Source organism: Elephas maximus, chromosome 10, assembly GCF_024166365.1.
Source record: "Elephas maximus indicus isolate mEleMax1 chromosome 10, mEleMax1 primary haplotype, whole genome shotgun sequence".
NCBI lineage: Eukaryota > Metazoa > Chordata > Mammalia > Proboscidea > Elephantidae > Elephas > Elephas maximus.
Genome location: NC_064828.1, coordinates 34,864,945 through 34,889,909, shown reverse-complemented (window position 1 = coordinate 34,889,909; position 24,965 = coordinate 34,864,945). Strand labels below are relative to the sequence as shown.

At 53.3% G+C, this 24,965-nt stretch overlaps 1 protein-coding gene across 1 annotated transcript in view; it reads left to right on the top strand.

Annotated features, from left to right (window-relative positions):
* ZFHX2 (zinc finger homeobox 2) overlaps positions 1–22,563 on the top strand; it is a 29,424-nt gene extending 6,861 nt beyond the window's left edge. The window contains exons 2-10 of the mRNA XM_049898359.1: positions 9,752–11,847; positions 12,068–12,585; positions 13,080–13,320; positions 14,635–14,709; positions 15,127–15,185; positions 16,906–17,106; positions 17,546–17,672; positions 17,855–21,331; positions 21,584–22,563. Coding sequence (XP_049754316.1) covers positions 9,801–11,847; positions 12,068–12,585; positions 13,080–13,320; positions 14,635–14,709; positions 15,127–15,185; positions 16,906–17,106; positions 17,546–17,672; positions 17,855–21,331; positions 21,584–22,563 — 7,725 coding nt within the window. The 5' untranslated portion in view covers positions 9,752–9,800. The remainder of the gene's footprint in view (positions 1–9,751; positions 11,848–12,067; positions 12,586–13,079; positions 13,321–14,634; positions 14,710–15,126; positions 15,186–16,905; positions 17,107–17,545; positions 17,673–17,854; positions 21,332–21,583) is intronic.
* The last annotated feature ends 2,402 nt before the right edge of the window (positions 22,564–24,965 follow it).

Sequence of the window (24,965 nt, the reverse complement as noted above, 5' to 3'; positions counted from 1 at the left end):
GGAAGGAGAAGCAGAAAAGGAGGAGGGAGGAGAGGTGGTAGGAGAAATGGCGAGCCAGAAGGAAAGAATGTGGCCAGGGATGAAAAAGCTGCAGCTGGCGGGGCCCGTGGGCGGGGCCTCATCTCCATCTCTAATGGCTGTGAAATGAGGTTAGCTCCATTAGAGGCGGCGAGAGTGTAACGAGATCACACTCATTAGGGCTGGGCCATCCCAGTAATTACCACCACCCCAAACACGCCCGCGCGCCAGCCGGGCCACCAAGCACACACAGGCACACAGCAACACACCCACACGGGACAGACCCGCTGCTGAATGGGAAGCCCAGAGCCCGCACAGGTATAACCGGAGGGCCTTAGGGCCTTAGGGAAACCCAGCCGCACGCGCGTGTAGAGCAACTTCGCAGGTTCTCTTCCACAGACACAATTAAAAGCAATAAACACACACACACCCCAACGCAGGAGATAAGGTACGCGGGTGAATGATTATCGTTTCTATTTATTGATCACATCCAACGTGCCAGTCTCAATAATGACCATCTCAATTGACACAACTCTATGAGGTACCATTCTAGAAATGAAGAAACTGAGGCTTAAAAGAGTTTAAGCAATTCATCTGAGGTCATTTACATATTAAGGAATAGAAATAGAATTTGATTCTAGGTCTGCATGACTGTAAAAGCTGTGTTTTTGGGTAATACCATACTGCTGGTCCGATGAAGTCTATATGCTAATATGGATACACATGTGTAGACTTTCAACTTTAAGAAACTGTCACAAATAGACACCTGCATCATTATTCAAATAACCTGAACTTCTCGCATGGGCTTGACTGCCCTCCTGCGCTTGCTCACTCTCTTGCGCACACGCACACGCACACGCTCTCGCTTTCTCTCACACCCCCGTTGCTGTCGAGTTGATTTGGACTCAGAGCGACCCTGTAGTAGAGAGAACTGCCCCACAGTTTCCAAGGCTGTAGTCTTCACGGAAGCAGACTGCTATATCTTTCTCCCGCAGAGCTGCTGGTGAGTTTGAACTGCTGACCTTTCGGTTAACAGCTGAGCGCTTAACCACTCTGCCACCAGGGTGCGCTCTCTCTCTCCCCGTCCCTCCTTAGTTTTCTCCCCTCCACACACACACACACAATTCATGGGCTCTGGCCAGGGCCACTGCCTAGGCTGCCATGTGAATCGCTTCCCCCGGCGTTGCCAAAACAGTGGTCCTGTTTTTCTGGCCCATCTTATTTATACTAGATAGCTGTGTAGAAGGAGCCCTGGTGGTGCAGTGGTTAAAGCGCTCAGTTAACTGAAAGGTAGGTGGTCCAAACCCACCAGCCTTTCCTTGGGAGAAAGATGTGCCAGTTTGCTTCCGTAAACATTTTACACCCTTGGAAACCCTATGGGGTAGTTCTACTCTTTTCCTATGGGGACCCTATGAGTGGGAATCCACTCGATGGCAGTGGGTTTGGCTTTTTTTGGTTTATCCATCCAGCACCTTCAAGCTCAAAGTGGAGCATGACCGCACGTATGCTCAAGACAACATCCATAAGGGCAGAGTAATACAAACTCAAAGATGCATACCAGCCAGAGTTCAGAAGCTTACAAATTAACCCAAGAACAGAGATGCTGGGGTCAGGCTACCTAAGCCCCGATCATAGCTCTACTTTTTAGTGGGAGACCTTAAAAATCACTTAACCCATTTAAGTCTGTTTCCATGTTTATAAAATGAGAATGAGTAGCTGTTTCTATCTCATCAGACTGTAGTGGAGAATTAGGTGATACCATGCTTGCCGAGGGCTCAGCACAGCACCTGGCACATGGTAAGCGTGCAAAAGATGTTACTACTGTTTTATTACTGTTGTGCTGATGTTGTTGTAATAGTATTTAAATGGAGTCTTTACATCACCTGGGCTGATATACAATCAAAGAACCAGAGAGACTGATTTATATATAATCACTTACATTATTCTTCCAGATAATTACAGAATTGCGTGCAGTTCCTTCCGAGCTCAGGGAGATTAAAGGTCTACAGAAGTCCTCCCATGCCAGGATCAGATACAGTCTTGAATCTGAATTCAAGGGTGCTCTCTTGAGTGCTCATAGAGAAGGGTCCATACCTTGCTTCATTGGTTGTCCAAGCCCGAGGTATGTAGAACATGAGAACCTCTCAAGTCTGCTCAGTGCACCTGCAAGAGACTTCTATTCCTGATCACACAGGTCCCAGATCCCTGCACAGAGCAGCTCCCCACTGCCGTCCTAAGACAGGCAGAGTCATCAGGAGATGCATGGGCCAGGAGACTCCTCACCAGGACACCCACCCCAACCCACCAGCAGCAGGCACCCCGCAGCACACCACAAACCCATGCAAATGTGGATGTATGGAAAACACGCCAGTTGCGGTTCCAGTCCACAGCTTTCCTTTTTACTCCCTACCCTGGTAAAAAACACAGGTTAATTTGTAAAAGTTTGGTTGCTAACAAAAAGGTCAGCAGTTCGAATCCACCAGGTGCTCCTTGGAAACCCTATGGGGCAGTTCTGCTCTGTCCTATAGGATCTCTATGCATCAGAATCAACTGGATGGCAAGGAGTTTGTTTTGTTGTTATTGTTGATTACTCTCTCCCAGCCCCCCAGCTTCTTCTCTCAGCGTCTCCTATTCTCCCCATAAGATTCCCTCATGTACACCTTAAGCATCTTGCAAGGTGTAAGACATAGCCTCCTCGCTGTAGCCCTCTCACTGGGGACAGGCCAATCTGCCCAATCTGGTGCCACAGCTGGGAGGCCTGGATAAGATTAAATATTTACATATGCAGATCAAGACCCAGCTTCCTTCCCCTCTCTTTTCTCCTTTCCTCTCCCTCTCTCCTTCCCTTCTTCCTCCTTGCCTTTGCCTTGGCTTTCTCTCTTTACCCTCTATGACCATCCTTTTCCTCCCCCTCTGCCTGTCTTATCTCAGTATATACCCTTTCCCTGCCATACTCTCTCTTGGACAAAACTTACCTTGCGTAGAGTAAAAAGCACCCCTTAAATATTTGTAGGAGGGGGAAAAGAGATTGGCGACAACAGGTTTGGTTTTGGTTTTTAGGAGAGATAGGTAGAATAAAAATGGAGGAATATGATTACTGTTTTTTATTTTTGTTTTATGTATAAGAGGTTAAGATTTAAAGACAAGCAGAGAAAATGATAGTTTTAAAGGCAGAGAGAGGCCATAGTAGTTTTGATTCCAGCATTAGCTGCTGTGCACCTAGTCCAAGTGTCAGCCTGGCCGAAGCTTCCACTCTCACCTGGAGTAATGGGGTTTCTCTAAGCCTAGCAATCAGGAGGGCCAAGTGAGAAGTGAACTCTGCTGCCAGACAGAGTAGATTCACATCCTGCCCTCCTAAGAGTCTGCCCTAGGTTGAAAAGGGTAGAGATTAGAGGATGAGTCCTGGCCAAGGAAGGGGCAAGGCAGAAGGAAAGTTGTCAGCTTCCATGCAAACACCATGCCACGCTCTGTGGGAGGAGATAATCAGGAGAGAAGGAGAAGAATCACCTCACTGAGCACCCACAATATGCACTTCTCCCATGTTATCTAGTCTTCACAACAACCTGGAAAGGAAGGTATCATTCTTGCCATTTTTACATATGAGGAAACTGAGGCTCAAATAGCTTATGAAGTTTAGGCAGGTAGTCAGTGGTGAAGCCAGAATTGAACCTGGATCTTCATGAGTGCAACCAAAGGCCGTATTCTTCCACTGCCTTGAAAACAAAAAGTGCTCATCAAGCTAGAATGTATTTACTGTTTACATCAAACAGTTCCTCCTTGCACATACACACTCGATTGTTTCTGGTTTTCATCCCCTTCTCTCCATGACTGTCTTTTTTTTTTAATTATGGTAAGTTTATATATGTGAGTTGGTTCAGTGGTAAAATTCTTGCTTTCTGTATGAGAGACTCGGTTCAATTCCCAGCCAGTGCAACTCATGCAGACACCACCCATCTGTCAGTGGAGGCTTGTGCGTTGCTGTGAGGCTGAACCAGTTTCAGCGAAGCTTCCAGATTAAGACAGACTATGAAGAAGGGCCTGGCCTTCTACTTCTGAAAATCAGCCAGTGAAAACCCTACGGATCACACCGTTCCAATCCCATTGTGCAAGCAGCCAGCATGTGGCAGCTAACAACAAACATGTATATATAAAATAAAACATTTGCTTTTTTAACATTTGCTGCCTCCTCTTGAAAGCAACAGGTTGAGACAAAAAGAGAAGAAAAGCAAGGGCAGAGGGAGTGTGGAAGAGAGAGCAATGCCCTAGGCAAGCCTTTCAGAGAAAAGAAAGAAAAGATCCTAAAAACTGGCTCCTAAAGAGTTGGAATCGATTCGAGGGCAACTGGTTAAGGTTTTTGGTTTAAGGGAGAGGGGGCAGATTGAACAGTTTGAAAAGGAAAAGGCAAAAACTGTTTGGAAGGCAGATGTGGAAATCATTGTATGAAAATTTTAAACAAATGTGATGCTGCCCTCTGGCAGCCTTTGCTGAGAAGGCTTTTACCTGTGATGTTGGGTTTGGAGAAAAGGAGGGAGAGAGGGCTTTTGGGGTTTTGTTTTATGGAGGGGAAGCAGCAGGGAGGAGAAAGTGTCCTCCATCAGGCCTTCCTTCTTTGTCATGTTCCCTCTGTAACCACTAGGGAGCAGTCGTGTTTCTCTTCTCTGCTGGTCTGCCAGAGGTGGGAGGGGGACTGTATCCGAGGGGAGTCCTGGTCTTGCTGGATGCCCCCAAGGGGTGCGCCCCTGGCCCACTCTGCCTCCAGTTCTGCCAGCTAAACTGAACCACGTCCTGGCTCATCCTCAGGAGCAGAATTATCTCTTTCCTCACATCTCATTTTTTTTGGTCCTTTGTCCTTGCCCCCTTAGCTCTTAAAATTCTCTGAGCCATCAAGTCTCACTGTATTTCCTGTCTTGCTTGGTCTCAAAGTCTGCCTCTTCAGCTTTCCACCTCTGTTTCTGCATCTTCATATCTGAGCCTTTCCCTCTTACATCTCTTTCCCTGTAACTTTCTGGCTCCTAGTGCCTGTCTTGGTACCTCTGGTACCTCTTTTCTCCTTTTCTAAATACCTTGTCTCTGCTCCCTGAACAGGGAGCATGCATCAAGGAGGAATTCTTGGCCACCTATTTATGGGTGCCTTTTTTTTTTTTTCTGCCTACCAGGGATCCCTGGTGGCGCGATGGTTAATCGCTCGGCTGCTAACCAAAAGGTTGGCAGTTCAAACCCACCAGCTGCTCCGTGGGAGAAAGATGTGAGTCTGCTTCCGTAAAGATTAACCCATTACCCATTGCTGTGGAGTCGATTCTGACTCATAGCGACCCTACAAGACAAAGTAGAACTGCCCCATAGAGTTGCCAAGCACCGCCTGGTGGATTCAAACTGCTGACCTTTTGGTTAGCAGCCGTAGCTCTTAACCACTATGCCACCAGTGTTTCTGAGCACCAACCAGGCCCGATCCTGCTTAGCTTCCGAGATCAGACCTGGCGCATTCAGGGTGGTACAGCCTTGGAAACCCTATGGGACGATTCTACTCTGTCCTATAGGGTTGCTATGAGTTGAAATCAACTCAACTGCAAGGGGTTTGGATTTTTTGGTTTGGTTTGGTTTGGTTTTCTGCCTACCTCCCATGGAAAGAATATTTGCAGTTCAGTGGTTGTGACTCGATGTTTGCTTATGGGGCAGTAACTCCCTAGCTGAGGAAAGTAGGCCTTCTGTCCTCCCTTTCTCATCTTGAGAAATAATCGGAAACCCAGGTCTGGAAGGAAGAAGTATCAAAAAAAAAAAAAAAAAAAAAAACCAACCACCTCTGATCTCTGCATAGCTTTCTCTGTTTCCCCTTCCTCCCCCCTCGCCCTTGTGAAGGAGTGAAGCGTTAGGAAGGGGGTGGAATGAAGAGGCTGCCGGGAAGCAGTGGAGACTGAGGGCCATTTCAGAGCTGACGATTCACCTCGGGATGACTACACCCTCAGAGCTTTCCTCCCTCCCTGGTCTCCAGGCCGCCCTCCTCCCATCCCCCTCAGTGGCAGCAGCCGTGTAATTTAAAGCTCTCTCTGTCGCCTCTAATGTGATCCTCATTTTATTGACTCTCTCTGCCGTCTGTGGCGCCCCTTCACATCAATCTCCTCTCTAATCACACCGCTGCCACCGCCTTCTCTGTCTCCCCTCACCCCTCTCCTCTTCATAGGCCCCCGGCCCTTGCCTCCGCCCAGGTCTTCCTTTTGCCTGTCCCCTGACCCCATTCTATACCTGATCTGTCCTCTTCTTCCTTCCCTCCTCCAGAGGCAGGAGTGTAGGGTCTTTGAGAGGTCGCCTTTCCCTTCACCCAAGTCTACAATGTGTCCCAAGGGAGAGAAGATACCCTTGAGGAAAGTCAGAAACTAAAGGGAGGAGTGGCGATGGCTCTGAGGAGAACAAGAATCTTGGCCTGGGAATGGGAAGTGGGGGTGACTTTTAGTCCTGTTATCTGTTCCTGCATCGTCTCCAGAAAGAGATGAAAATGGAATTCATGGTAGGAAGGGCAAAGAAAGGGACAGAGATTCACAGAGGGAAGGAAGAAAAGATTAAGAAGGGAAATGGAGGGAGAAAAAAAGTAAAAAATAATTGCTGCAGCTAAAGGTTTGCAATAAATAGTGGGTGATGGGAGAAGCTCCAGGAAGAGGAAAGGGGAAGGGGGAAACTGGTGGCGGCGGGTGGGGGTGGGGAGGGATGCACTGAGGCAGAGACAAATTTGCAATTGAAATTCTTTCCTGAGGAGGAGGAGGGGTAGGTTGGGAGGTGGGGAAGAGATTTGCAATTTTAAACAGCTGCCGACCTACCCTCGGCCCCTGAACTGGGTCTCGCCCACAAACTAGCCAGAAGCTCTCTGTTCCTTCGGTTCCTAGCCAGGAATCAGCTGTGTCTTTTTCCAGTCCTGGGAAGTGGAAGCTTTGGTGAGAAAATCTGAGAGGACCTGCAGGATTTGAGGCTAGGTCTTCCTAGCCCTCCTGTGAAGTTTGATCTAGAGTTTTGAGTCGGGAACCAGGAGGAAGCAACGGAAGTAGGTTGGTGGAAGTAGGCAGGGTGGGCTTCACTGCTGGGACTACCTGTGTTCAGCCCTCTGTGACAGGGCCCACAATGGCCCCCTCTTGCTCAGGCCTCAGTTCTTCCCACTAGGTGGGGCAGTGAAAGGGCAGGGGACCCCCACTGTGGGGGTGACAGTAGAAGGTCAGACCCTCACCAGCCAGCACACTTATTTTCCCCCTCCCTTTGAAGGATTCCATAGGAGGAGTACCTTTCTCCCACAACTTACAGGGCCCCTGGTAACTAAAAGGTAAGCAGTTTGAATCTACCAGCCTTGCCTTAGAAACCCTATTGGGCAGTTCTACTCTGTCCTATAGGGTCACTCTGAGTCGGAATCGACTTGAAGGCAACAAGTCTCTGATTTGGTTCTCTGGTTGTCTAGGAATAGGCTCCCCTCCATCCAATTCCCTCACTTCTCCTTTTGGTTCTCTAACTCCCCCACCTCTCCAACTCCTCACCCCAGCAGTCCGCTTCTTTTCCCAGGTGCTGATTTGCATTTTCATTAGCATGCTAATCCAGCCCCACTCTTAGCTCCTTAATGGCTCTGACTTCACGCCTGGCTAGCCCCCCCAGGAGAAGGAGGGAAGCCAGAATGGGGGCCTGCAGGCTGGGCCTGGCCAGACCTAGGACCCATCTGAAATCAGGGAATCTGGAGGTGAGGGTTAAGTGGCCCAAGGAAGGAGGAGAGGCCATAACCTTTCAACACCCTCCTCGGTTTCTCTGAAGCACTCCGGCCAGAGCTCTAAAGTTTCAGTCATTAGAGAGCTACTGGTATCAAAAGCCAGAGAGAATAGAGATGGGCCACTTGGAACACTGAAGGAGTATAGGGTGGTGAGTCCTGAGAAATTGGTGAGTTTGAGGAGGAGAATCAAGATAAGAAGGTTGGGGGCAGCATGGGAGGCTTGGTGCTTCTAGTCAGCGGGAGGCAGCCCAGGAATCCTGATTTCTAGTCCTTTGGAGGCTCATGTTGCCTGTACTGTGTCTGAGGAACAATCCAACTGGATGGAGAAGCCCAGACCCTAAGGAGCCCAGGCCTCAGCTTTGGGGTATAACTCTGTCACGAGTGCCCCACCAGTCCTTTTCTAGTTCACCACCTCAGAGCTGTGTGATCTCCAGCAACTTAACTTCTGTTTCTTGGTTTCCTCATCTGTAAAATACAGATGCTGTGAGATTAAATGAGACAACTGATATAAAGCATTTAGCACGATGACAGGAACATCATATATATACTTCAATAGCTATTAGTAATATTATTATTGTTACTTATTTTTTTTAATCTCTTTGGGAGAAGGGGGCTAATCACATATGAGCTGCTGTCTTTCAACTGGCCAGGGAAGCCCCTGCCTACCTATTCCTCATGCTAGTGACCAGAGATAGATCTGGGAGGCATCAGAGAGCAGCATGGAGTCTCTGTGTGCCAGTGAAAATTAGTCATGCCAAGACAACCTTGACTTGGGGCATTTGCCTCTTCAGGTCGTGGCCACCCTTAGCTCATTTCTCAGAATCTGTTCATTCAACTGACATTTACTGAGCATCTGGCAGGCATCATTTTCAGTGCTAATGATAGAACAATAACTAAAGCAGATCGAATCTTAACTTCTACAAGGGGAAGTAAATAAGTATACCAGCAAATGGGGTCACCAGGAGTCTGGGGCGTACTGGACAGCAGCAAATAACAACCAGAAAATATCAGGTAGTGATAAATCTATGAAGAAAGTAAGCCAGGGTGTGTTTTAGTTGCCGTGGAGAGAGAAGGCCTGTTGCAGGAGGCAGAGACCTGAGTGACAAGGAGCCAGCCATGCAGACATCTGGGGGAAGAGCATTCCAGGCTGAGAAAACAGTCTGGGCAAAGGCCCTAAGATAGGAATGAAGTTGGGGTGTTTGAGGAACAGAAAGGCCGGTGGGGAGGAGAGTATAGGATGTACTGGGAGGTAGGCAGGTGTCGATCAGATAGGCCCTTTGTAGATCATGGAAAAGAGTTTGGATTTTATTCAGAATGCAGTGAGACATCGTTGATGGGTTTTGAAGCAGAATAGAGTACAATTTACATTTCAAAAAGATGATTCTTGAAATTTCTTCAGAACAATACAGGAAGGGGACGGGGAAGAGGATATAGAGGAAACAAGATTGGCCACGAGTTGATGATTGTTGAAGCTGGGTGATGGGTATAGAGGGGTTCTTTATACCATTTGGTCTACATTTGTATATGTCTGGCGTTTTTCATAATTGAGAATTAAATAAAAGATCATTCTGGCTGTTGGGTGGAGGGAGAATACATTGTAGGGGAAGCCGGAGGTCACTTTGGAATGTGTTGAATTAATTCAGAAAAGAAATGATGATGGCTTGGACTAGGGAGTCACTAGTAGAGATGGAGAGAGGCAGGGGTGGGGGGATGGGACACATGTTTAGATGTTGCTATGGAATTGGATATGGGGTGAGGGCAAAAGAAAAATTGCCAGTTTTTGAGATGGGAAAGATGGGGAGGAACAGGTTCCAGGAAGAAATAAAGAGTTCTGATTTAGGACATGTTACGTTGGACATGAAGTGAAGCTGTCAGGTGAGCAAATGGGTATCTGAGTCTGGCGCGTAGGGAAGAGGACAGGGCTAGAGTGTGCACTCAAACACCTAGTTGTGTCTCCCCTGCAAGCTCAAGCACCGCTCTTCCCATGTCTCCCCGCAGGGTACTGGCTGTCACGCTGAAATGAACCCCCAGCACTCCTCCGACTACCATGGCCACCCTTAACTCATCCTCTTCCGCTGGCACCACCCCCTCCCCTGGACAAGATGCCCTGTCCCAACCTCCGGACACCTCCTCCTCCCACACCCCCTCTGATCCTGTCACCAAAGATCCCCCTGCTGCCCCCTCCACCTCTGAGAGCATAAGGCCCTCAGAGCCAGGGGGGCAGCCCCTGGAGTCAGGCTGTGGCCTCGTCCCACCAAAGGAGATCGGGGAGCCCCAACGAGAGCCTGGCTGTGGTCTCTTCCCACCAAAGGATCTGGGGGTGGAAGAGGACAAGGAAAAGGAGGAGGAAGGAGAAGGGCTCCCTCCCGTGGACCTAAACAACCACTTATTCTTCACAGCTGGCGGTGAGGCCTACCTGGTGGCCAAGCTGTCCCTGCCAGGTGGCAGTGAACTCCTGTTACCAAAGGGCTTTCCCTGGGGTGAGGCAGGCATCAAGAAAGACCCCAGCCTGCCCCTCCTTGCCCACCCACCCCCCACCCACCTCACTGCCCTTCACATCCAACATGGCTTTGACCCAATCCAAGGCTTTAGCTCTTCTGACCAAATTCTGTCCCACGATACCTCAGCGCCACCTCCGGCCGCCTGTGAGGGAAGGGATGGAGCCTTCTGGAGCTACCAGCTGGCTCCAAACCCACCCGGAGATCCCAAAGATGGCCTCATGGGGAGCAAGGAGGGAGACCACAGGGCACTCTTCTGGCTCTGCCTTCTGTGCCGCCTGGGTTTCAGCAGGCCCCAGGCCTTTATGGGCCACACACAGTCTCATGGAGTGAAGCTAACTCCTGCCCAACATGAGGGCCTGCCAGGCAGCCCAGCCATGCTCCAGGAGGGGGGCAAGGGCTGCATGGCCCTTATAAGCTTTCTGGAACCAAAACCCCCTGCTTGTCCCCCTTTTGAGATACCCCTTGACAATAACAGCACAGTGAACCTGGAGGCCAATGTAGCCCAGACAGAGGATGGTCTCCCTGAGGCAGAAGTCCAGGCCCATGTCCTACCCCCTGAAGAAGTCATGGCCCTCAGCCCACCTTCTCCACCCACAACCCCAGCCACCTGGGACCCCAGCCCAACCCAAGCCAAAGAATTGCCAATGGCAGCAGGTGAGGCAGGGCCAGATTGGTTCCCTGAGGGGCAAGAAGAGGATGGAGGGCTCTGCCCCCGACTCAACCAAAGCTCACCCACCTCCAAGGAGGGGCCCACTCGCCCCACCCCAGTGGGCTCCCCTGAAGACCCCAGTGACCCACCACAGCCCTACCGCCTGGCTGATGACTACAGCCCAGCCCCAGCAGCCTTCCAGGGCCTCAGCCTATCCAGCCACATGTCTCTGCTACACTCACGCAACTCCTGCAAGACACTCAAGTGTCCCAAGTGCAACTGGCACTACAAGTACCAGCAGACCCTGGACGTGCACATGCGGGAGAAGCACCCCGAGAGCAACAGTCACTGCAGCTACTGCAGCGCTGGCGGTGCCCACCCCCGCCTAGCCCGTGGAGAGAGCTACAACTGTGGCTACAAGCCCTACCGCTGCGACGTCTGCAACTACTCCACCACCACCAAGGGCAACCTCAGCATCCACATGCAGTCTGACAAGCACCTGGCCAACCTGCAGGGCTTCCAGGCAGGTCCTGGTGGGCAGGGCAGTCCCCCAGAGGCATCACTCCCACCCTCAGCAGGGGACAAAGAGCCCAAGACCAAATCGTCCTGGCAGTGCAAGGTGTGCAGCTATGAGACGAACATCTCCCGCAACCTTCGCATCCATATGACCTCCGAGAAGCACATGCAGAACGTCCTGATGTTGCACCAGGGGCTGCCGCTAGGCCTGCCACCTGGGCTGATGGGGCCGGGCCCCCCTCCTCCCCCAGGGGCTACCCCTGCCAACCCTCCTGAGCTCTTCCAGTACTTCGGGCCCCAGGCCTTGGGGCAGCCTCAGGCTCCCTTGCCTGGCCCTGGGCTGAGGCCAGATAAGCCCCTGGATGCCCAGCTGCTTCTCAATGGTTTCCACCATCTTGGAGCACCTGCCCGCAAGTTCCCCACACCTGGTAAGGCTCCCTGGCCTCTGCTCCTCTCTCCCTGTCTCCTCCCCTCCCCAGGGCCATCCTCTCTTCCCTGCTTTCTCCCGAAGGCCAACTCTCCCTGCTTAGGTAACCACGAAGCCCTCTGAGGACTCTCCTCCTTGTTAACCCACCTCCCCGCATTCCCAGAGCAAACCCACCCTGCCCCATTTCTTCCTTGGGCCACCAATCTGCCTCTGTCCCCCAGCCCCTGGCAGCGTCTCCCCCGACGCCCACCTGCCTCCAAGTCAGCTCCTGGGTTCCTCGCCTGACGGCCCGCCTGCCTCACCAGCCCCAGATGATAGCCCGTCCCTGAAGGTGTTCCGCTGTCTAGTGTGCCAGGCCTTCAGCACCGACAGCCTGGAGCTGCTGCTTTACCACTGCAGTGTGGGCCGAAGCCTCCCTGAAGCCGAGTGGAAGGAGGTCGCTGGCGACACCCACCGCTGCAAGCTCTGCTGCTACGGCACTCAGCTCAAGGCCAACTTCCAGCTCCACCTCAAGACAGACAAACACGCCCAGAAGTACCAGCTGGCGGCCCACCTGCGGGAGGGGGGCGGGGCCGTGGGCACCCCCTCACCAGTGCCCCTAGGAGACGGAGCTCCTTACGGGTCTGTCTCCCCCCTGCACCTGCGCTGCAACATCTGTGACTTTGAGTCCAACAGCAAGGAGAAGATGCAGCTGCACTCCCGGGGCGCAGCCCATGAGGAGAACAGCCAGATCTATAAAGTGAGGGTGGGGCCTACGGGGAGAGGAGAAGGGGATGGGGACGGAGGGGAGAAATGCAGAGTGGAACAGTGGTAGAAAAATCCAGAGTAGCAGAAATGAAGAAAAAGGGAAGTATGCACCAGGGTAATAGGCTATCTGGAGACAGACCTGGAGAAAGGCCAAAGGAGAGTGGCCTCTGAGGACATGAAGCTCATCATTTACTCAGCTCTTCTGGCGTTTCAGGCTGGAGGGAGGGGTCCATGTGAGCTCAGCCATCCTGTCACCAGAAGTTCAAGAGGATTGAACCAGAGTCCATTCACATCCTAGGAGGGAGTCCAGATTAGCAGGAGAAAAAGGAGATTGGAGGAAAAAAGCAATAATACTCAGGTGTTATAGGGGGTGGAAGGGATGGGTAGAGAGGGGTGTGCTAGTCAGACTCCCTTAGGGACAGCAAAGCAGGCCTGAGATCTAGGGTTGTCCCTGTGGGCCTGAGCCTTCTCTTCCTGTACTTCTAGTTTCTGCTGGAGATGGAGGGAGCTGAAGCAGGGGCCGAGCTGGGGCTCTACCACTGCCTGCTGTGCGCCTGGGAGACACCCTCCCGCTTGGCTGTGTTGCAACACCTGCGTGCACCTGCTCACCGCGACGCCCAGGCCCAGAGGCGCCTGCAGCTGCTGCAGAATGGCCCAGCAGCTGAGGAAGGACTCTCAGCTCTTCAGAGCATCCTGAGCTTCAGCCATGGGCAGCTCTGGCCTCCTGGTGAGGAAAGGGGAACTGGAGAGTAGGGGCTGGGCAGGGAGGGCAGCCGGGTACTGGGGAGTTGGGGGCTGATGAGAAAGGATGTGAGGCAGAAGTGGGTCTGTGGGCATCAATAACAAGTGGAAAGAGGGTGTCGAAGGGTCAGTAAAATGGAACGGGGTTTTCAGGAAAAGGGGGTTGCTAAGCAGGGAGGGAGAATAAGAGGCTGCTGGAGGGAGGCAGAGAAGGGCAGGGATCTTGCTGGGTGGAGAACAGAGAACAGGAAGGGAGGGAAGGAGGAATCAGTGATTCTGAGTAGTGACTACTGTCCTGGAAATACTGGGGGTGGGGGGGTGGCAGGCTAGAGCTGGTCAGGAGGAAAGAGAAAAAAAGAAAAGGGAAGAATCCATTTCATGTGGGCCAGGACATACTGGAAGGAGACGGGAGCTGTGGGGATGGTCCAAAGGCAGCTGTGATGGGAAGAGGCCCCTGACAAGCTTCCCAGCCTCTTCTTGTCTCCTAGGAGGTCTTCAGCCCTAAGGCTGGGCTTAGGGTCCCCCTTAGGCTGCTGAGGCCGTACCAGCAGAGGCCAAGAACAGCCAGGCAGGCGGATGTTGATCGGAGGGGGCAGGAGAAGGGCCTGGAAGGGGTTGTCAGAAGCGGACATGGGTGTCAGGGTTTTGTAGGGGCCAGGGGTGGGCGAGGGTGAGGGCATTAGCTGCAGGAAAGAGGAACAGGCCGCATTGACTGGTGCTAATTGAATTGCCAATATGCTGGCTGGAGTTAAGTGCCGGAGGGGCCCAGATCAATAGCTAACGATCCTGGCGCAGGGCTGAATGGAGTTAAGGAACTTTAACACTTTAATTAGGCCGCCACCGAAAATAAATTCCTACACATCTGTCAATTCTTACTTGAGCAGTAATCTCCTCTCCCAGCTAGTCCTACAGCCTCCTGCTCACCGCAGCTGCTTCCAGTCAATCTCTACTTCCTTCTTTAGAGCTCCTCCCACCAAATTTCTGGGGACTCTGCTTCCAGCTGAGTTTAGTCCTGTTTCTATTGCCTACAGCTGCACTTATTCCCTCATCTACAAAATGAGGGGGCTGGACTCGCACGAGACAGTCTCTTAGTTCCTACCAGTTCTAACACTGATTTTTCCTTACCCTCTGTCTGAGTATTTCTTCTTGGGGTCTTTTCTCCGTCTCCTGCCTGTTGAGTCATCCCTCCATTCTGTCCTAATTTCTTCATTAACTGGCTGCTTGTCCCTCTTTATCCCATGTCCTCCCTTCTCTGCTGCTTCATCCCTTTAAGCTGACTCTCTACCCCACCCCTACACAGGGAAGGCTTCTGTCACCCCCTTAGCTGAGCCACCTACCCTGCAGAAAGACACCCAGAACAAGACAGAACAACTGGGTGAGTTGCTCTTCTGGCCTGTTTTCCCTTCATCCCTTATTACACCCTCCCCCTGCCCCATCATTGCACATTCTACCATGTTCTCGGGACCCTACAGAAATCCATATACTCAGCAAGGCCCCCTGTGCTTGAAGGTACACAACTCTGATCAAAGAAGTCCTCATCAGAGGGTAGGGAAGCCACACATTAGCGTTTGAGGACCCAAACCTGGCCATCCTGCTAACCTGGAGTCAGCCCTTATACATCTGTACCGAGCAAAGCCCAGTGGTTTCCTGCCCTTCCTCCTTTTCCCTAGAGCCCAACGCCCTTCCCTGGGAGCTCTGTACTACAAATCAGGGCATCTTGAGGATTGGGGAGTCTGAAAGGAAAAGGAAAGGCTGCCAGCGTCTCTGAAATCTCCTCTCCTTTCATCCTCAGCTTCTGAAGAGGCAGAGAACAAGCCTGGCCCTTCAGGAGACAGTGCCAACCAGACCATGGTCAGAACTGGGGTAACTGGGAAGAGCTGAGGGGGGTTTGGCTTTACTGAGATCAGTTTGTATTCCAAAGGCAGAAATTCTAACCAGTGCAGAGCTTTACACATTTCAAACTAAAGGCAGGCTTTATTTATGCCTATCACTGACTTCACCCAAACCAAAAAAACCAAATCTGTTGCCATCAAGTCGATTCTGACTCATAGCAACCCTATAGGACAGAGTAGAATGGCCCTTTTACCCAGGAGGCCACATTTAAGAAATCCCACCTGGGTCCATTCACATAAGCTCAGCATCATGTGAGGCCCCTGCGTGCCAGCGGGAAGAACTGTCCCAAGGCTGGCACATAAAGGAAGATAACAAGGAAGAAATGGAAGGAGTTTGAAGGAAAGGTGAAGAGAGAAACTGCGCTGAGGGTAGGAAAGATTGGAGGGAGGTGGGGGAGGAAGAATAATTGAAGAGAAAGGAAAACAAAAACCTGCTGTACAGCTCTCCTTCACTCTGCTAGAAACAGAAAGACAGCTAGACACATGTTCAACTCTGCGGAAAGCTCTGAGCCTAGATGGAATGTCCTGGCAACTTCTCCCTCCTTCCTGGGGGACTCCAGGGGGTACAGGCACCAACCCACATAATTTACGCAGACAGCAAGCCCCACAAATCTCTAACCCCTCAGCCCTGGGCCTCTGGCCTTGACGCGTGGATTCTGAGGGTATTCCCAGCCTCTGTTTTTGAGCTGCCATCCTGTGCCTTGCAGCTCTTCAAACTGGATGGGATGTGGACAAATCCTGATCTGCAGGGTCTCTGCAGTAATGGCTTGTCCTCAGGTTCCCTTCTTCCTAATTTCTATTCTGCCTGTGCCAAGGGCTAGGCACATTAAAATGATCATCTGGATACCGTTTTTCCCTTTATGCGCCCCCCCCGCCCCCGCAGCCCTGGGGAGGCACCCAGACCTGGACCAATGGCACAGGAAACAGGAGACACCACAGCCTGATCTGAGGTGGCAGCAGTCAGGTGACTGAGGCAGAAACCCAGGGGCCTCCCGTGGCCCCACCCCAAGCTCCCTCTGGAGGCATGGGCGTGAATGAGCCAAGAGACAAGGCGAGACCAGAATTTTCCTGGGCCACTGGGGGAGCTGTGGCATTTGTTTACATTAAAAATAAAAGGGAAGGAAAAGAAAGTGGGAGCTGCTGAGCCTCTGAGGGAGAATGAGCTGGCTTCTAGGTAGACAGGTAGGCCCCCTCTTAGGGACAAACTTCTCAGCTCAGGGACCTCTGTGAGGCAGAGTGGGCAGTGATGAGGGAGCCCCTGGGCCTGGAAAGTGCCCGGCAGAAGCAGAGCCATTTCAAGGAGAAGGGAGTGGGTCAGAGAATAAAAGCAGATCAGGGCGGAGGTAGGTACAGGGCCATACTGTCAGCTAGAACACTGAGTAGGGCAACAGTGATAGGGAAAGAAAGACCAAGGAAAAATAGGCCAGGATGGAAGGAGAGGGCCAAAGAAGGAAGATGAGTAGCAGCCTAGGGCTTTGTCCCAATCCAAGGGAAAAGAAGGAAGAGCTGCTTTTGGGACGTGTGGGTGGTGGCTGGGTCCTCTCTGATGCCTTCCTATGGGGCTCGCTCTTCCTAAACGGGGATTAAGAGATAGTGCTATGGCCTAGAAGCCAAAGGACTGTGTAATGGTGGGCCCCACCCTCCCTGACACCTCCTCTGCTGCCCTCTTGTGCCCCCAGGTATACTGCTGTCCGTACTGCAGCTTCATGAGCGCAGAGTCCGACCAGGTGAGGGCTCATACAGTCTCCCAGCATGCAGTGCAGCCCAAGTACAGATGCCCACTGTGTCAGGAGCAGCTGGTGGGTCGACCTGCCCTGCACTTCCACCTTAGCCACCTTCACAACGTGGTACCCGAGTGCGTTGAGAAGCTGCTGCTTGTGGTGAGTACTGGCTGGGTGAGGACCGCCCACCAAGGTCTTGTCAGTGCAAGGCAGGAGGAGAGGAAGAGGCAGGAGTGTCAGTAGCTGCCTCTACTCATGGATGAAGAAACTAAGCATTTCTTCCACTTCCATCAAGTCCTGAGAAGAGCTGTTCAACAGAAAACATGGGCCTGGGGGTTACCCTCTTCAGGCCCATGAGGGCCATGGTGGCCTCAAGGAGGGTGGCTTTTGGCCTGGGAAAGAGAGAGCCAGAAAGGAGGTAGAGCAGCCCAGGCCCTCACCTCTGTGGGGGAAAGCAGAAACTGGGTGGGAGGTTTGTCCAGAGAGGAGGCTGGATGCATGGAAAGACAGCTGGGCACAGGTACAGAGCAGAAGGGGTCAGGAAGAGCCAGGACATGGGGTGGGGGGTGTTACATCATTGGGATTTCTTCCATTACAGGCTACAACTGTAGAGATGACCTTTATGACCAAAGTGCTGCATGGGTCCAGTCTAAGCCCTGTGGAGGAAGGCCCAGAGCCCCCCATTCCCGGGCCAGAGCCTGCACCCAGCAGAGACCAGGCGTTAGGTAAGGAAGGGAAGGAAGGGGCAGTACACTTCACAGGGTAGTAGGAAAGGAGAACTGGGCTCCGTGAACCAAGAAGGTCTGAAGGTAAGTGAGGCAAGGGTCAGTTGCCCAGGATATTGAATGAGTGGGGTCTGGCCTAAGTAAAGTTCCCTTCTCACTGTACCCTTTTCTCTCTTCCCTAGGAGAAGGCCCTAACCTGACCCCAGAAGCCAGTCCAGATCCTCTTCCTGAGCCTCCCCCACCCTCAGCTGAGGCCCCAGACAAGCCCATGGGAAGCCCTGACCAGGCCCCTTCTCCAGCCCCATCTCCAGTTCCCCGGCCTGATGCCCAAGCTGAAGAAATGGCTCCTCCACCCACCATGGCTGAGGAGGAAGAGGGGACCGTTGGGGAGCCCCGCCCTGCAGAGCCAGTTCCAGCTGACTCTCGCCACCCTCTGTCCTATCGGAAGACCACCAACTTCGCCCTGGACAAGTTTCTTGACCCCGCCCGGCCATATAAGTGCACTGTGTGTAAGGAGTCCTTCACCCAGAAGAATATCCTCCTAGTTCATTATAATTCTGTCTCACACCTTCATAAGATGAAGAAGGCTGCCATTGACCCCTCTGCCCCTGCCCGGGGAGAGGCTGGCGCCCCACCTACCACCACTGCTGCCACAGACAAGCCCTTTAAGTGCACAGTCTGCCGAGTCTCCTACAACCAGAGCTCCACACTGGAGATCCACATGCGATCAGTTCTGCATCAGACTCGCTCTAGGGGGGCCAAGACTGACGCCAAGGCTGAGGGGCCAGAGCGCAGCCAAGAAGAGCCCAAGGAAGGCGAGACAGAGGGGGAGGTGGGCACTGAGAAGAAGGGCCCTGACTCTGGTGGCTTCATATCTGGATTGCCCTTCCTGTCCCCTCCACCCCCTCCCTTGGACCTCCACCGATTCCCAGCCCCGCTCTTCACCCCACCAGTCCTGCCCCCCTTCCCTCTGGTACCCGAGTCACTGCTTAAGCTCCAGCAGCAGCAGCTGCTCCTGCCCTTCTACCTCCACGACCTCAAGGTGGCGCCCAAGCTGGCACTGGCTGGGCCTGCACCCATGCTGTCCCTGCCAGCTGCCACCCCTCCACCCCCACCCCCACCCCCCAAGGGTGAGCTGGCCGAGCGGGAGTGGGAGCGGCCCCCCATGACAGAAGAAGGGAATGAGGCAGCACCCTCCTCGCCACCCCACCCAATGCCCAACGAGGCAGCCCGCACTGCAGCCAAAGCTCTTCTAGAAAACTTTGGCTTTGAGCTGGTGATCCAGTACAATGAAGGGAAGCAGGCTGTGCCCCCGCCCCCGACCCCACCCCCTCCAGAGGCCCTGGGGGGTGGGGACAAGCTGGCCTGTGGGGCCTGTGGGAAACTCTTCTCCAATATGCTTATTCTCAAGACCCACGAGGAGCATGTCCACCGCCGTTTTCTGCCCTTTGAGGCCCTGAGTCGTTATGCTGCTCAGTTTCGAAAGAGCTATGATAGCCTATACCCACCCCCTGCAGAACCCCCCAAACCTCCGGATGGGCCCCTGGACTCACCTGCTCCCCAGCTAGGCCCACCCTTCTTGGTCCCAGAGTCTGAGGCAGGGGGAACCCGTCCCTTTGAGGAGCGAAACCGGGCAGGAGGACGCTGGCCCCCAGAGGAGGAAGAAAGCTCCAGAGGAAATTTTCCTACCCTGGTGCCTGCAGGCCGCCGGTTCTCCAGAACCAAGTTCACAGAGTTCCAGACCCAAGCCCTGCAGTCTTTCTTTGAGACCAGCGCCTACCCCAAGGATGGAGAGGTGGAGCGGCTTGCAAGTCTCTTGGGCCTAGCTAGCCGCGTGGTGGTAGTATGGTTCCAGAACGCCCGCCAGAAAGCACGCAAAAATGCCAGTGAGGGTGGGCCTGTGCCAACTGGAGGAGGAACTGGGGGAACCTCTGGCTGCAGGCGCTGCCATGCCACCTTTTCCTGTGTTTTTGAGTTGGTGCGGCACCTCAAGAAATGCTATGATGACCGGCCCCTTGAAGAGGAGGAGGAAGAGGCAGAGAGAGGGGAAGAAGAGGAAGAAGAGGTGGAGGAGGAAGAAGCAGAGGAGGAACAGGGCCTTGAACCGCCAGCAGAGCCTGAGGGCCCATCGCCAGAGCCTCCAGACAGGGAGGAGCTGAGCCACACAGAGGCAGCAAAGCCAGGAGGCAGAGAGCCTGAAGGGAAGGCTCCTCCCTCCCCTGCCCCAGCCCACACCTGTGACCAGTGCACCACGTCTTTCCCCAGCCAGGACCTCCTGACCAGTCACCGAAGACTACATTTCCTGCCATCTGCACAGCCTAGTGCTCCCCCACACCTCTTAGATCTGCCCTTGCTGGTGTTTGGGGAGCGTAATCCCCTGGTGGCAGGCACTCCACCAGTGCCAGGGCCACCCCTCAAAAGAAAGCATGAGGATGGCAGCCTGTCCCCCACAGGCAGTGAAGCTGGGGGCGGAGGGGAGGGCGAGCCCCCCAGGGACAAGCGTCTTCGCACCACCATCCTGCCTGAGCAGCTGGAGATCCTGTACCGTTGGTACATGCAGGACTCCAACCCAACACGCAAGATGCTTGATTGCATCTCGGAAGAAGTGGGGCTCAAAAAGCGAGTGGTACAGGTCTGGTTCCAGAATACCAGGGCCCGGGAGAGAAAAGGGCAGTTTCGAAGCACCCCTGGAGGCATGCCCAGTCCAGCAGTCAAACCCTCTGTCACACCCACTCCAGCACCCTTCCCCAAGTTCAATCTCTTGTTGGGCAAGGTAGATGATGGGGTTGGGAGGGAAGCCCCAAAGAGGGAAGTACCGGCTTTTCCCTACCACCCAGTCACCTCTGCTGCTGGAGCCCTGCCTTTCCTACCACTGGGGAAAGAGGCCACCACCCCAGAGCTGCCTCTACCTCTCCCACTTCCCCCTCCGCCCAGTGAAGATGAGGGCCCAGAGGAACCGTCTAAAGCTTCTCCAGAGAATGAGGCTTGCAGTCCATCTGCAGGGGATCTGAGTGACTCATCTGCTTCCAGCCTGGCTGAGCCAGAGTCCCCTGGGGCTGGAGGGACCAGTGGGGGAGCAGGAAGTGGGACTGGGGTTCCAGATGGCATGGGGCAGCGGCGCTACAGGACCCAGATGAGCAGCCTGCAGTTGAAGATCATGAAGGCCTGCTACGAAGCCTACCGCACCCCTACCATGCAGGAGTGCGAGGTGTTGGGGGAGGAGATTGGGCTGCCCAAGAGAGTCATCCAGGTCTGGTTCCAGAATGCTCGTGCCAAGGAAAAGAAGGCCAAACTGCAGGGGGCAGCAGTTGGGGGCTCTGGGGGCAGCAATGAGGGCCCCCTGGGAGCCCAGCGCACAGACTGCCCCTATTGTGACGTCAAATATGATTTCTATGTCTCCTGCCGAGGCCACCTCTTTTCCCGCCAGCACCTGGCCAAGCTCAAGGAGGCAGTCCGAGCACAGCTGAAGAGTGAAAGCAAGTGCTACGACGTGGCCCCAGCACCTGAGGCACCCCCAGCAACCAAGGCCCCACTAACCACCACACCTGCTTCCTTGCCCCTTGGGGCTGCGCCAGCCCTGCCTCGCCTGGCCCCAGTTCTCTTGTCCAGCCCAGCTCTGACCCAGCCCCCACTGGGCAGCTTAGCTCCTTTCAATTCAGGTGAGTCGGGAGGTTGGGAGGAGTTGGACCTCAGAGACATCCTACCTTTTCTTGCTTGACCCTCCCCATCTGCAGTCTCGTCCTGTGGCCTTCCTTTGCTTCAGACTCCTGGGGGACAGAGGTAGTGGGAAGAGGGGGTGGAAGCCAGGTGGTGAGAATGGGTAAGTGTGTAGCTAGAGGTGGCCTACAGCAGGAAGAATGATGGGGCAGGAGGTGGCTAATCCTTCATCACACGTCTTTTCATCTTCATAGGCCCTGCAGCCTCCTCAGGCCTCCTTGGCCTCGCCACTTCGGTCCTGCCTACAACCACAGTGGTCCAGACTGCTGGCCCAGGCCGCCCCTTACCTCAGAGACCTGTGCCTGACCAAACCAACACCTCCACAGCAGGCACCACTGACCCTGTCCCAGGCCCACCAACTGAGCCCTCAGGGGACAAGGTCTCTGGTGAGCGAAAGCCAGTCACAGCCCCCACCAACTCCTCCAATGATGGCCTCAAGAACCTCAAAGCATTGAAGGCCACTGTGCCAGCTCTGCTGGGGGGCCAATTCCTGCCCTTCCCACTGCCTCCTGCAGGGGGAGCAGCACCGCCAGCTGTCTTTGGCTCCCAGTTACAGGGAGCCTACTTCCAACAGCTCTATGGCATGAAGAAGGGGCTATTTCCCATGAACCCGGTGATACCTCAGACCCTCATTGGGCTGCTCCCCAATGCCCTCCTCCAGCCACCACCCCAGGCCTCTGAGCCCACAGCCACAGCGCCTTCAAAGCCACCTGAACTGCCCACTCCAGGGGAGGGGGAGGCTGGTGAGGCCGATGAGCTGCTGACAAGCAGCACTGGCATTTCCACCGTGGATGTGACCCATCGCTACCTGTGCCGCCAGTGCAAGATGGCATTTGATGGGGAGGCCCCAGCCACTGCTCACCAGAGATCCTTCTGCTTCTTTGGGCGGGGCCCTGGGGGTTCCATGCCCCCTCCACTACGGGTGCCCATCTGCACCTACCACTGCCTGGCGTGTGAGGTGCTGCTGAGTGGGCGTGAAGCCCTGGCCTCCCACCTGCGCTCCTCGGCCCACAGGCGCAAGGCGGCCCCACCCCCAGAGGGCCCACCCATCACCGTCACCAACGCGGCCACTGCTGCCACAGCTGCTGTGGCTTTTGCCAAAGAGGAAGCAAGATTACCTCACACGGACTCCAACCCAAAAACTACTACTACCTCTACACTTCTAGCTTTATAAACAGATAAACCAAGATGGGGGCAGAGGGGAGGGCCTCAGGTCTCCCTCTCTTAACCCAAGGGGTGTTTGGTGGGAGCTCAAATCCCTCACCCCAATCCTTGGCTCTGCCCACCTCACGGGAATCTTTCAATTCCCGCCCTCAGTGGGCTTCACACACACCCCACCTCCAGCAGAGTCCTGCCTCCTCCCCTACCCTAATCCTCAACTCCTTGCAGATGTACCCCTTACCCTTGTGTCTTCAGAGACACACACACACCCATCTTGTCATCCCAGTTATTCATACATGTCTACCCTGCCCACCCCACCACGTATCTATCATTGGTTCTGTCTTCCTACAGCCTTCCTCCACTGAATTCCCAGCACCCCAAATCTATAAACACACGTGCACACGTGCAACACGCATATACATGTTAGCCCATGCTGTTCTACTGACTGAGAAACACCAAAAAAGAAAGAAGAAAAAGAAGAAAGGAAAAAGAAAACCCAAGACAAAGAAGGGGGAAGGAAAAGAAACCTTACCACTCTCCCTCCCCTTCCCTTCCCCCTTGAGCGCCATACCGCTCACAAACTCTTTTCAAATACCCAGTTGGCTCCCAAAGTTGGAGCCTGGAATGGGCAGGGAGCCCACAAAACTCTAACCAAACTGGAGGTTGGCAGGGAGAGAAGCGCTCCAGGCTTACTCTCCCTGCCCCTCCCTCCTAGCACTCTCCTGCCTGGGAGCCCCTGCGGCCTGGACTCTAGGGGAAGCCGCCGCCGCCAGGAACCCCTCTGCCAACCCCCGGCCCTGCACCCTGGGAACTGCAGTAACTTATTCTCAAAGGCTTTAAACACAGAGATCCTCTCAGCAGCCATGGGCCGCCTCTTGTCCCAGCCCTGCCAAGTGGGGGTCCAGCCTCCGGGACTGGCGCTGCCCACCAACGGCAAATCCAAAGTTCTTTAAAAAAAAAAAACTGAAACACACACAACCAAAAAAAAGAGAGTGAGAGAGCGCACCCATGCGCACGAAAGCGAGATGGAGAGACCAGAGGAATGAACTAAAGAAAACATAAACTTGGAAAAATACAGAAAAAAAAAACTCTCCCATCAAACAAGTGGTTTTTTTCCTGTCTGTGCCCTGTCCCCCTCCCCCCATTTTAAGGGTTTCTTTAAACCACCTCAACTTTGGAAGACAAATGGCTTTAACTCCTTGCCATGGGTCTGGTGATCCTCGTGGGACTGAACCAATGCAGCCCTCCCCAGGCCAGGCCCGGTCTCAAAGGCAGGAGCTGGTAATGGGGGAGAAGAGCAGGGAGACTGGGGAAGACCCATCCCTGCCCCCTGAATTGAATATTTAACAGGACAGGTAACATCCCCTCATTCCTAGCTGTGAATTTAAAAGTCAGTATCAGCAGAAGTATCTTGGCAGTCCCAAGAGGAAAGGGGTAGATGGGGCAGTTTGGTTTTTAAATCCTGGCTATGCTTTTTTTTGTCTACCATCATTTCCTCTCACTTCTTTCACAAACCTCTATCCCTATTTCCCTTTCTAGTGGCCCCTTCACATTTCTGCCACTTCTTGAACCTTCTTTGCCCTTGCTAGGTCCCTTTTTCCCCATCTGTTTTTCTTCCTGCTTATCCTCTGCCCTTGCTCTTGCTCCCTATCATATCACAAACCAGCTGCTCCATTAAACAGCAGCTGCTGGAGGCATCCCCAAATGATTCAGGGCCTGACCGTTAGGCTCATGGTTGGTGGAGGCGGGGAAGGTCCAGAGTTGATGTTAGCTGAGGGAATGGGTGGGCAAGAGATAATTTAAGCACAGAGTGAATCTGGGAGAGGGTGATATCACCAAGGGAACCAAGAGAAGAGGAATAAACCTAGGAGAGGGTTCCCTGCCCAATCTATTTGTTTCTGTTAACCATCAAGTGGTAATTTTGGCAACCCCAAAGCCCAGCTAAAGTGGCATAGGATGGAGAAGCAGGTATTTTATTTTAGCCAAGGAGAGAATGCAAAAATGTCTCATGTCCTCCAGATCGTTTATCCTACTACTCTTGTCCCTAAGACCACCTCTTCCAAGGCATTCTCCTTCCATCCTTCCTCCCTTTCAGGCTGCTTCTACTACTACCATCCATTTAATACTCACAGAGTCAGCCAGCCCTGGGATTTAGGTTTTCCAGCTTGTCAGTCACTCCACTCTGTAACAGGTTAATATTGAAGCAGTGACTTATGTGCAGAAGAGATGGGAGGGGGGCGGGGGCCATTCAGCTCAGTCCCTAAATTAGTCCCCACATATTTTGTGACACTCATTTCCAGTCCCGTTCACTTCTAAAAATTAAAAACTTCAGCAAATCAGGGGTGGGGTGGAATTAGTTATTCTGATGATGCCAAAAATGCCAGTTACAAACGTCGGTAGTAGGAGAGAAATTGA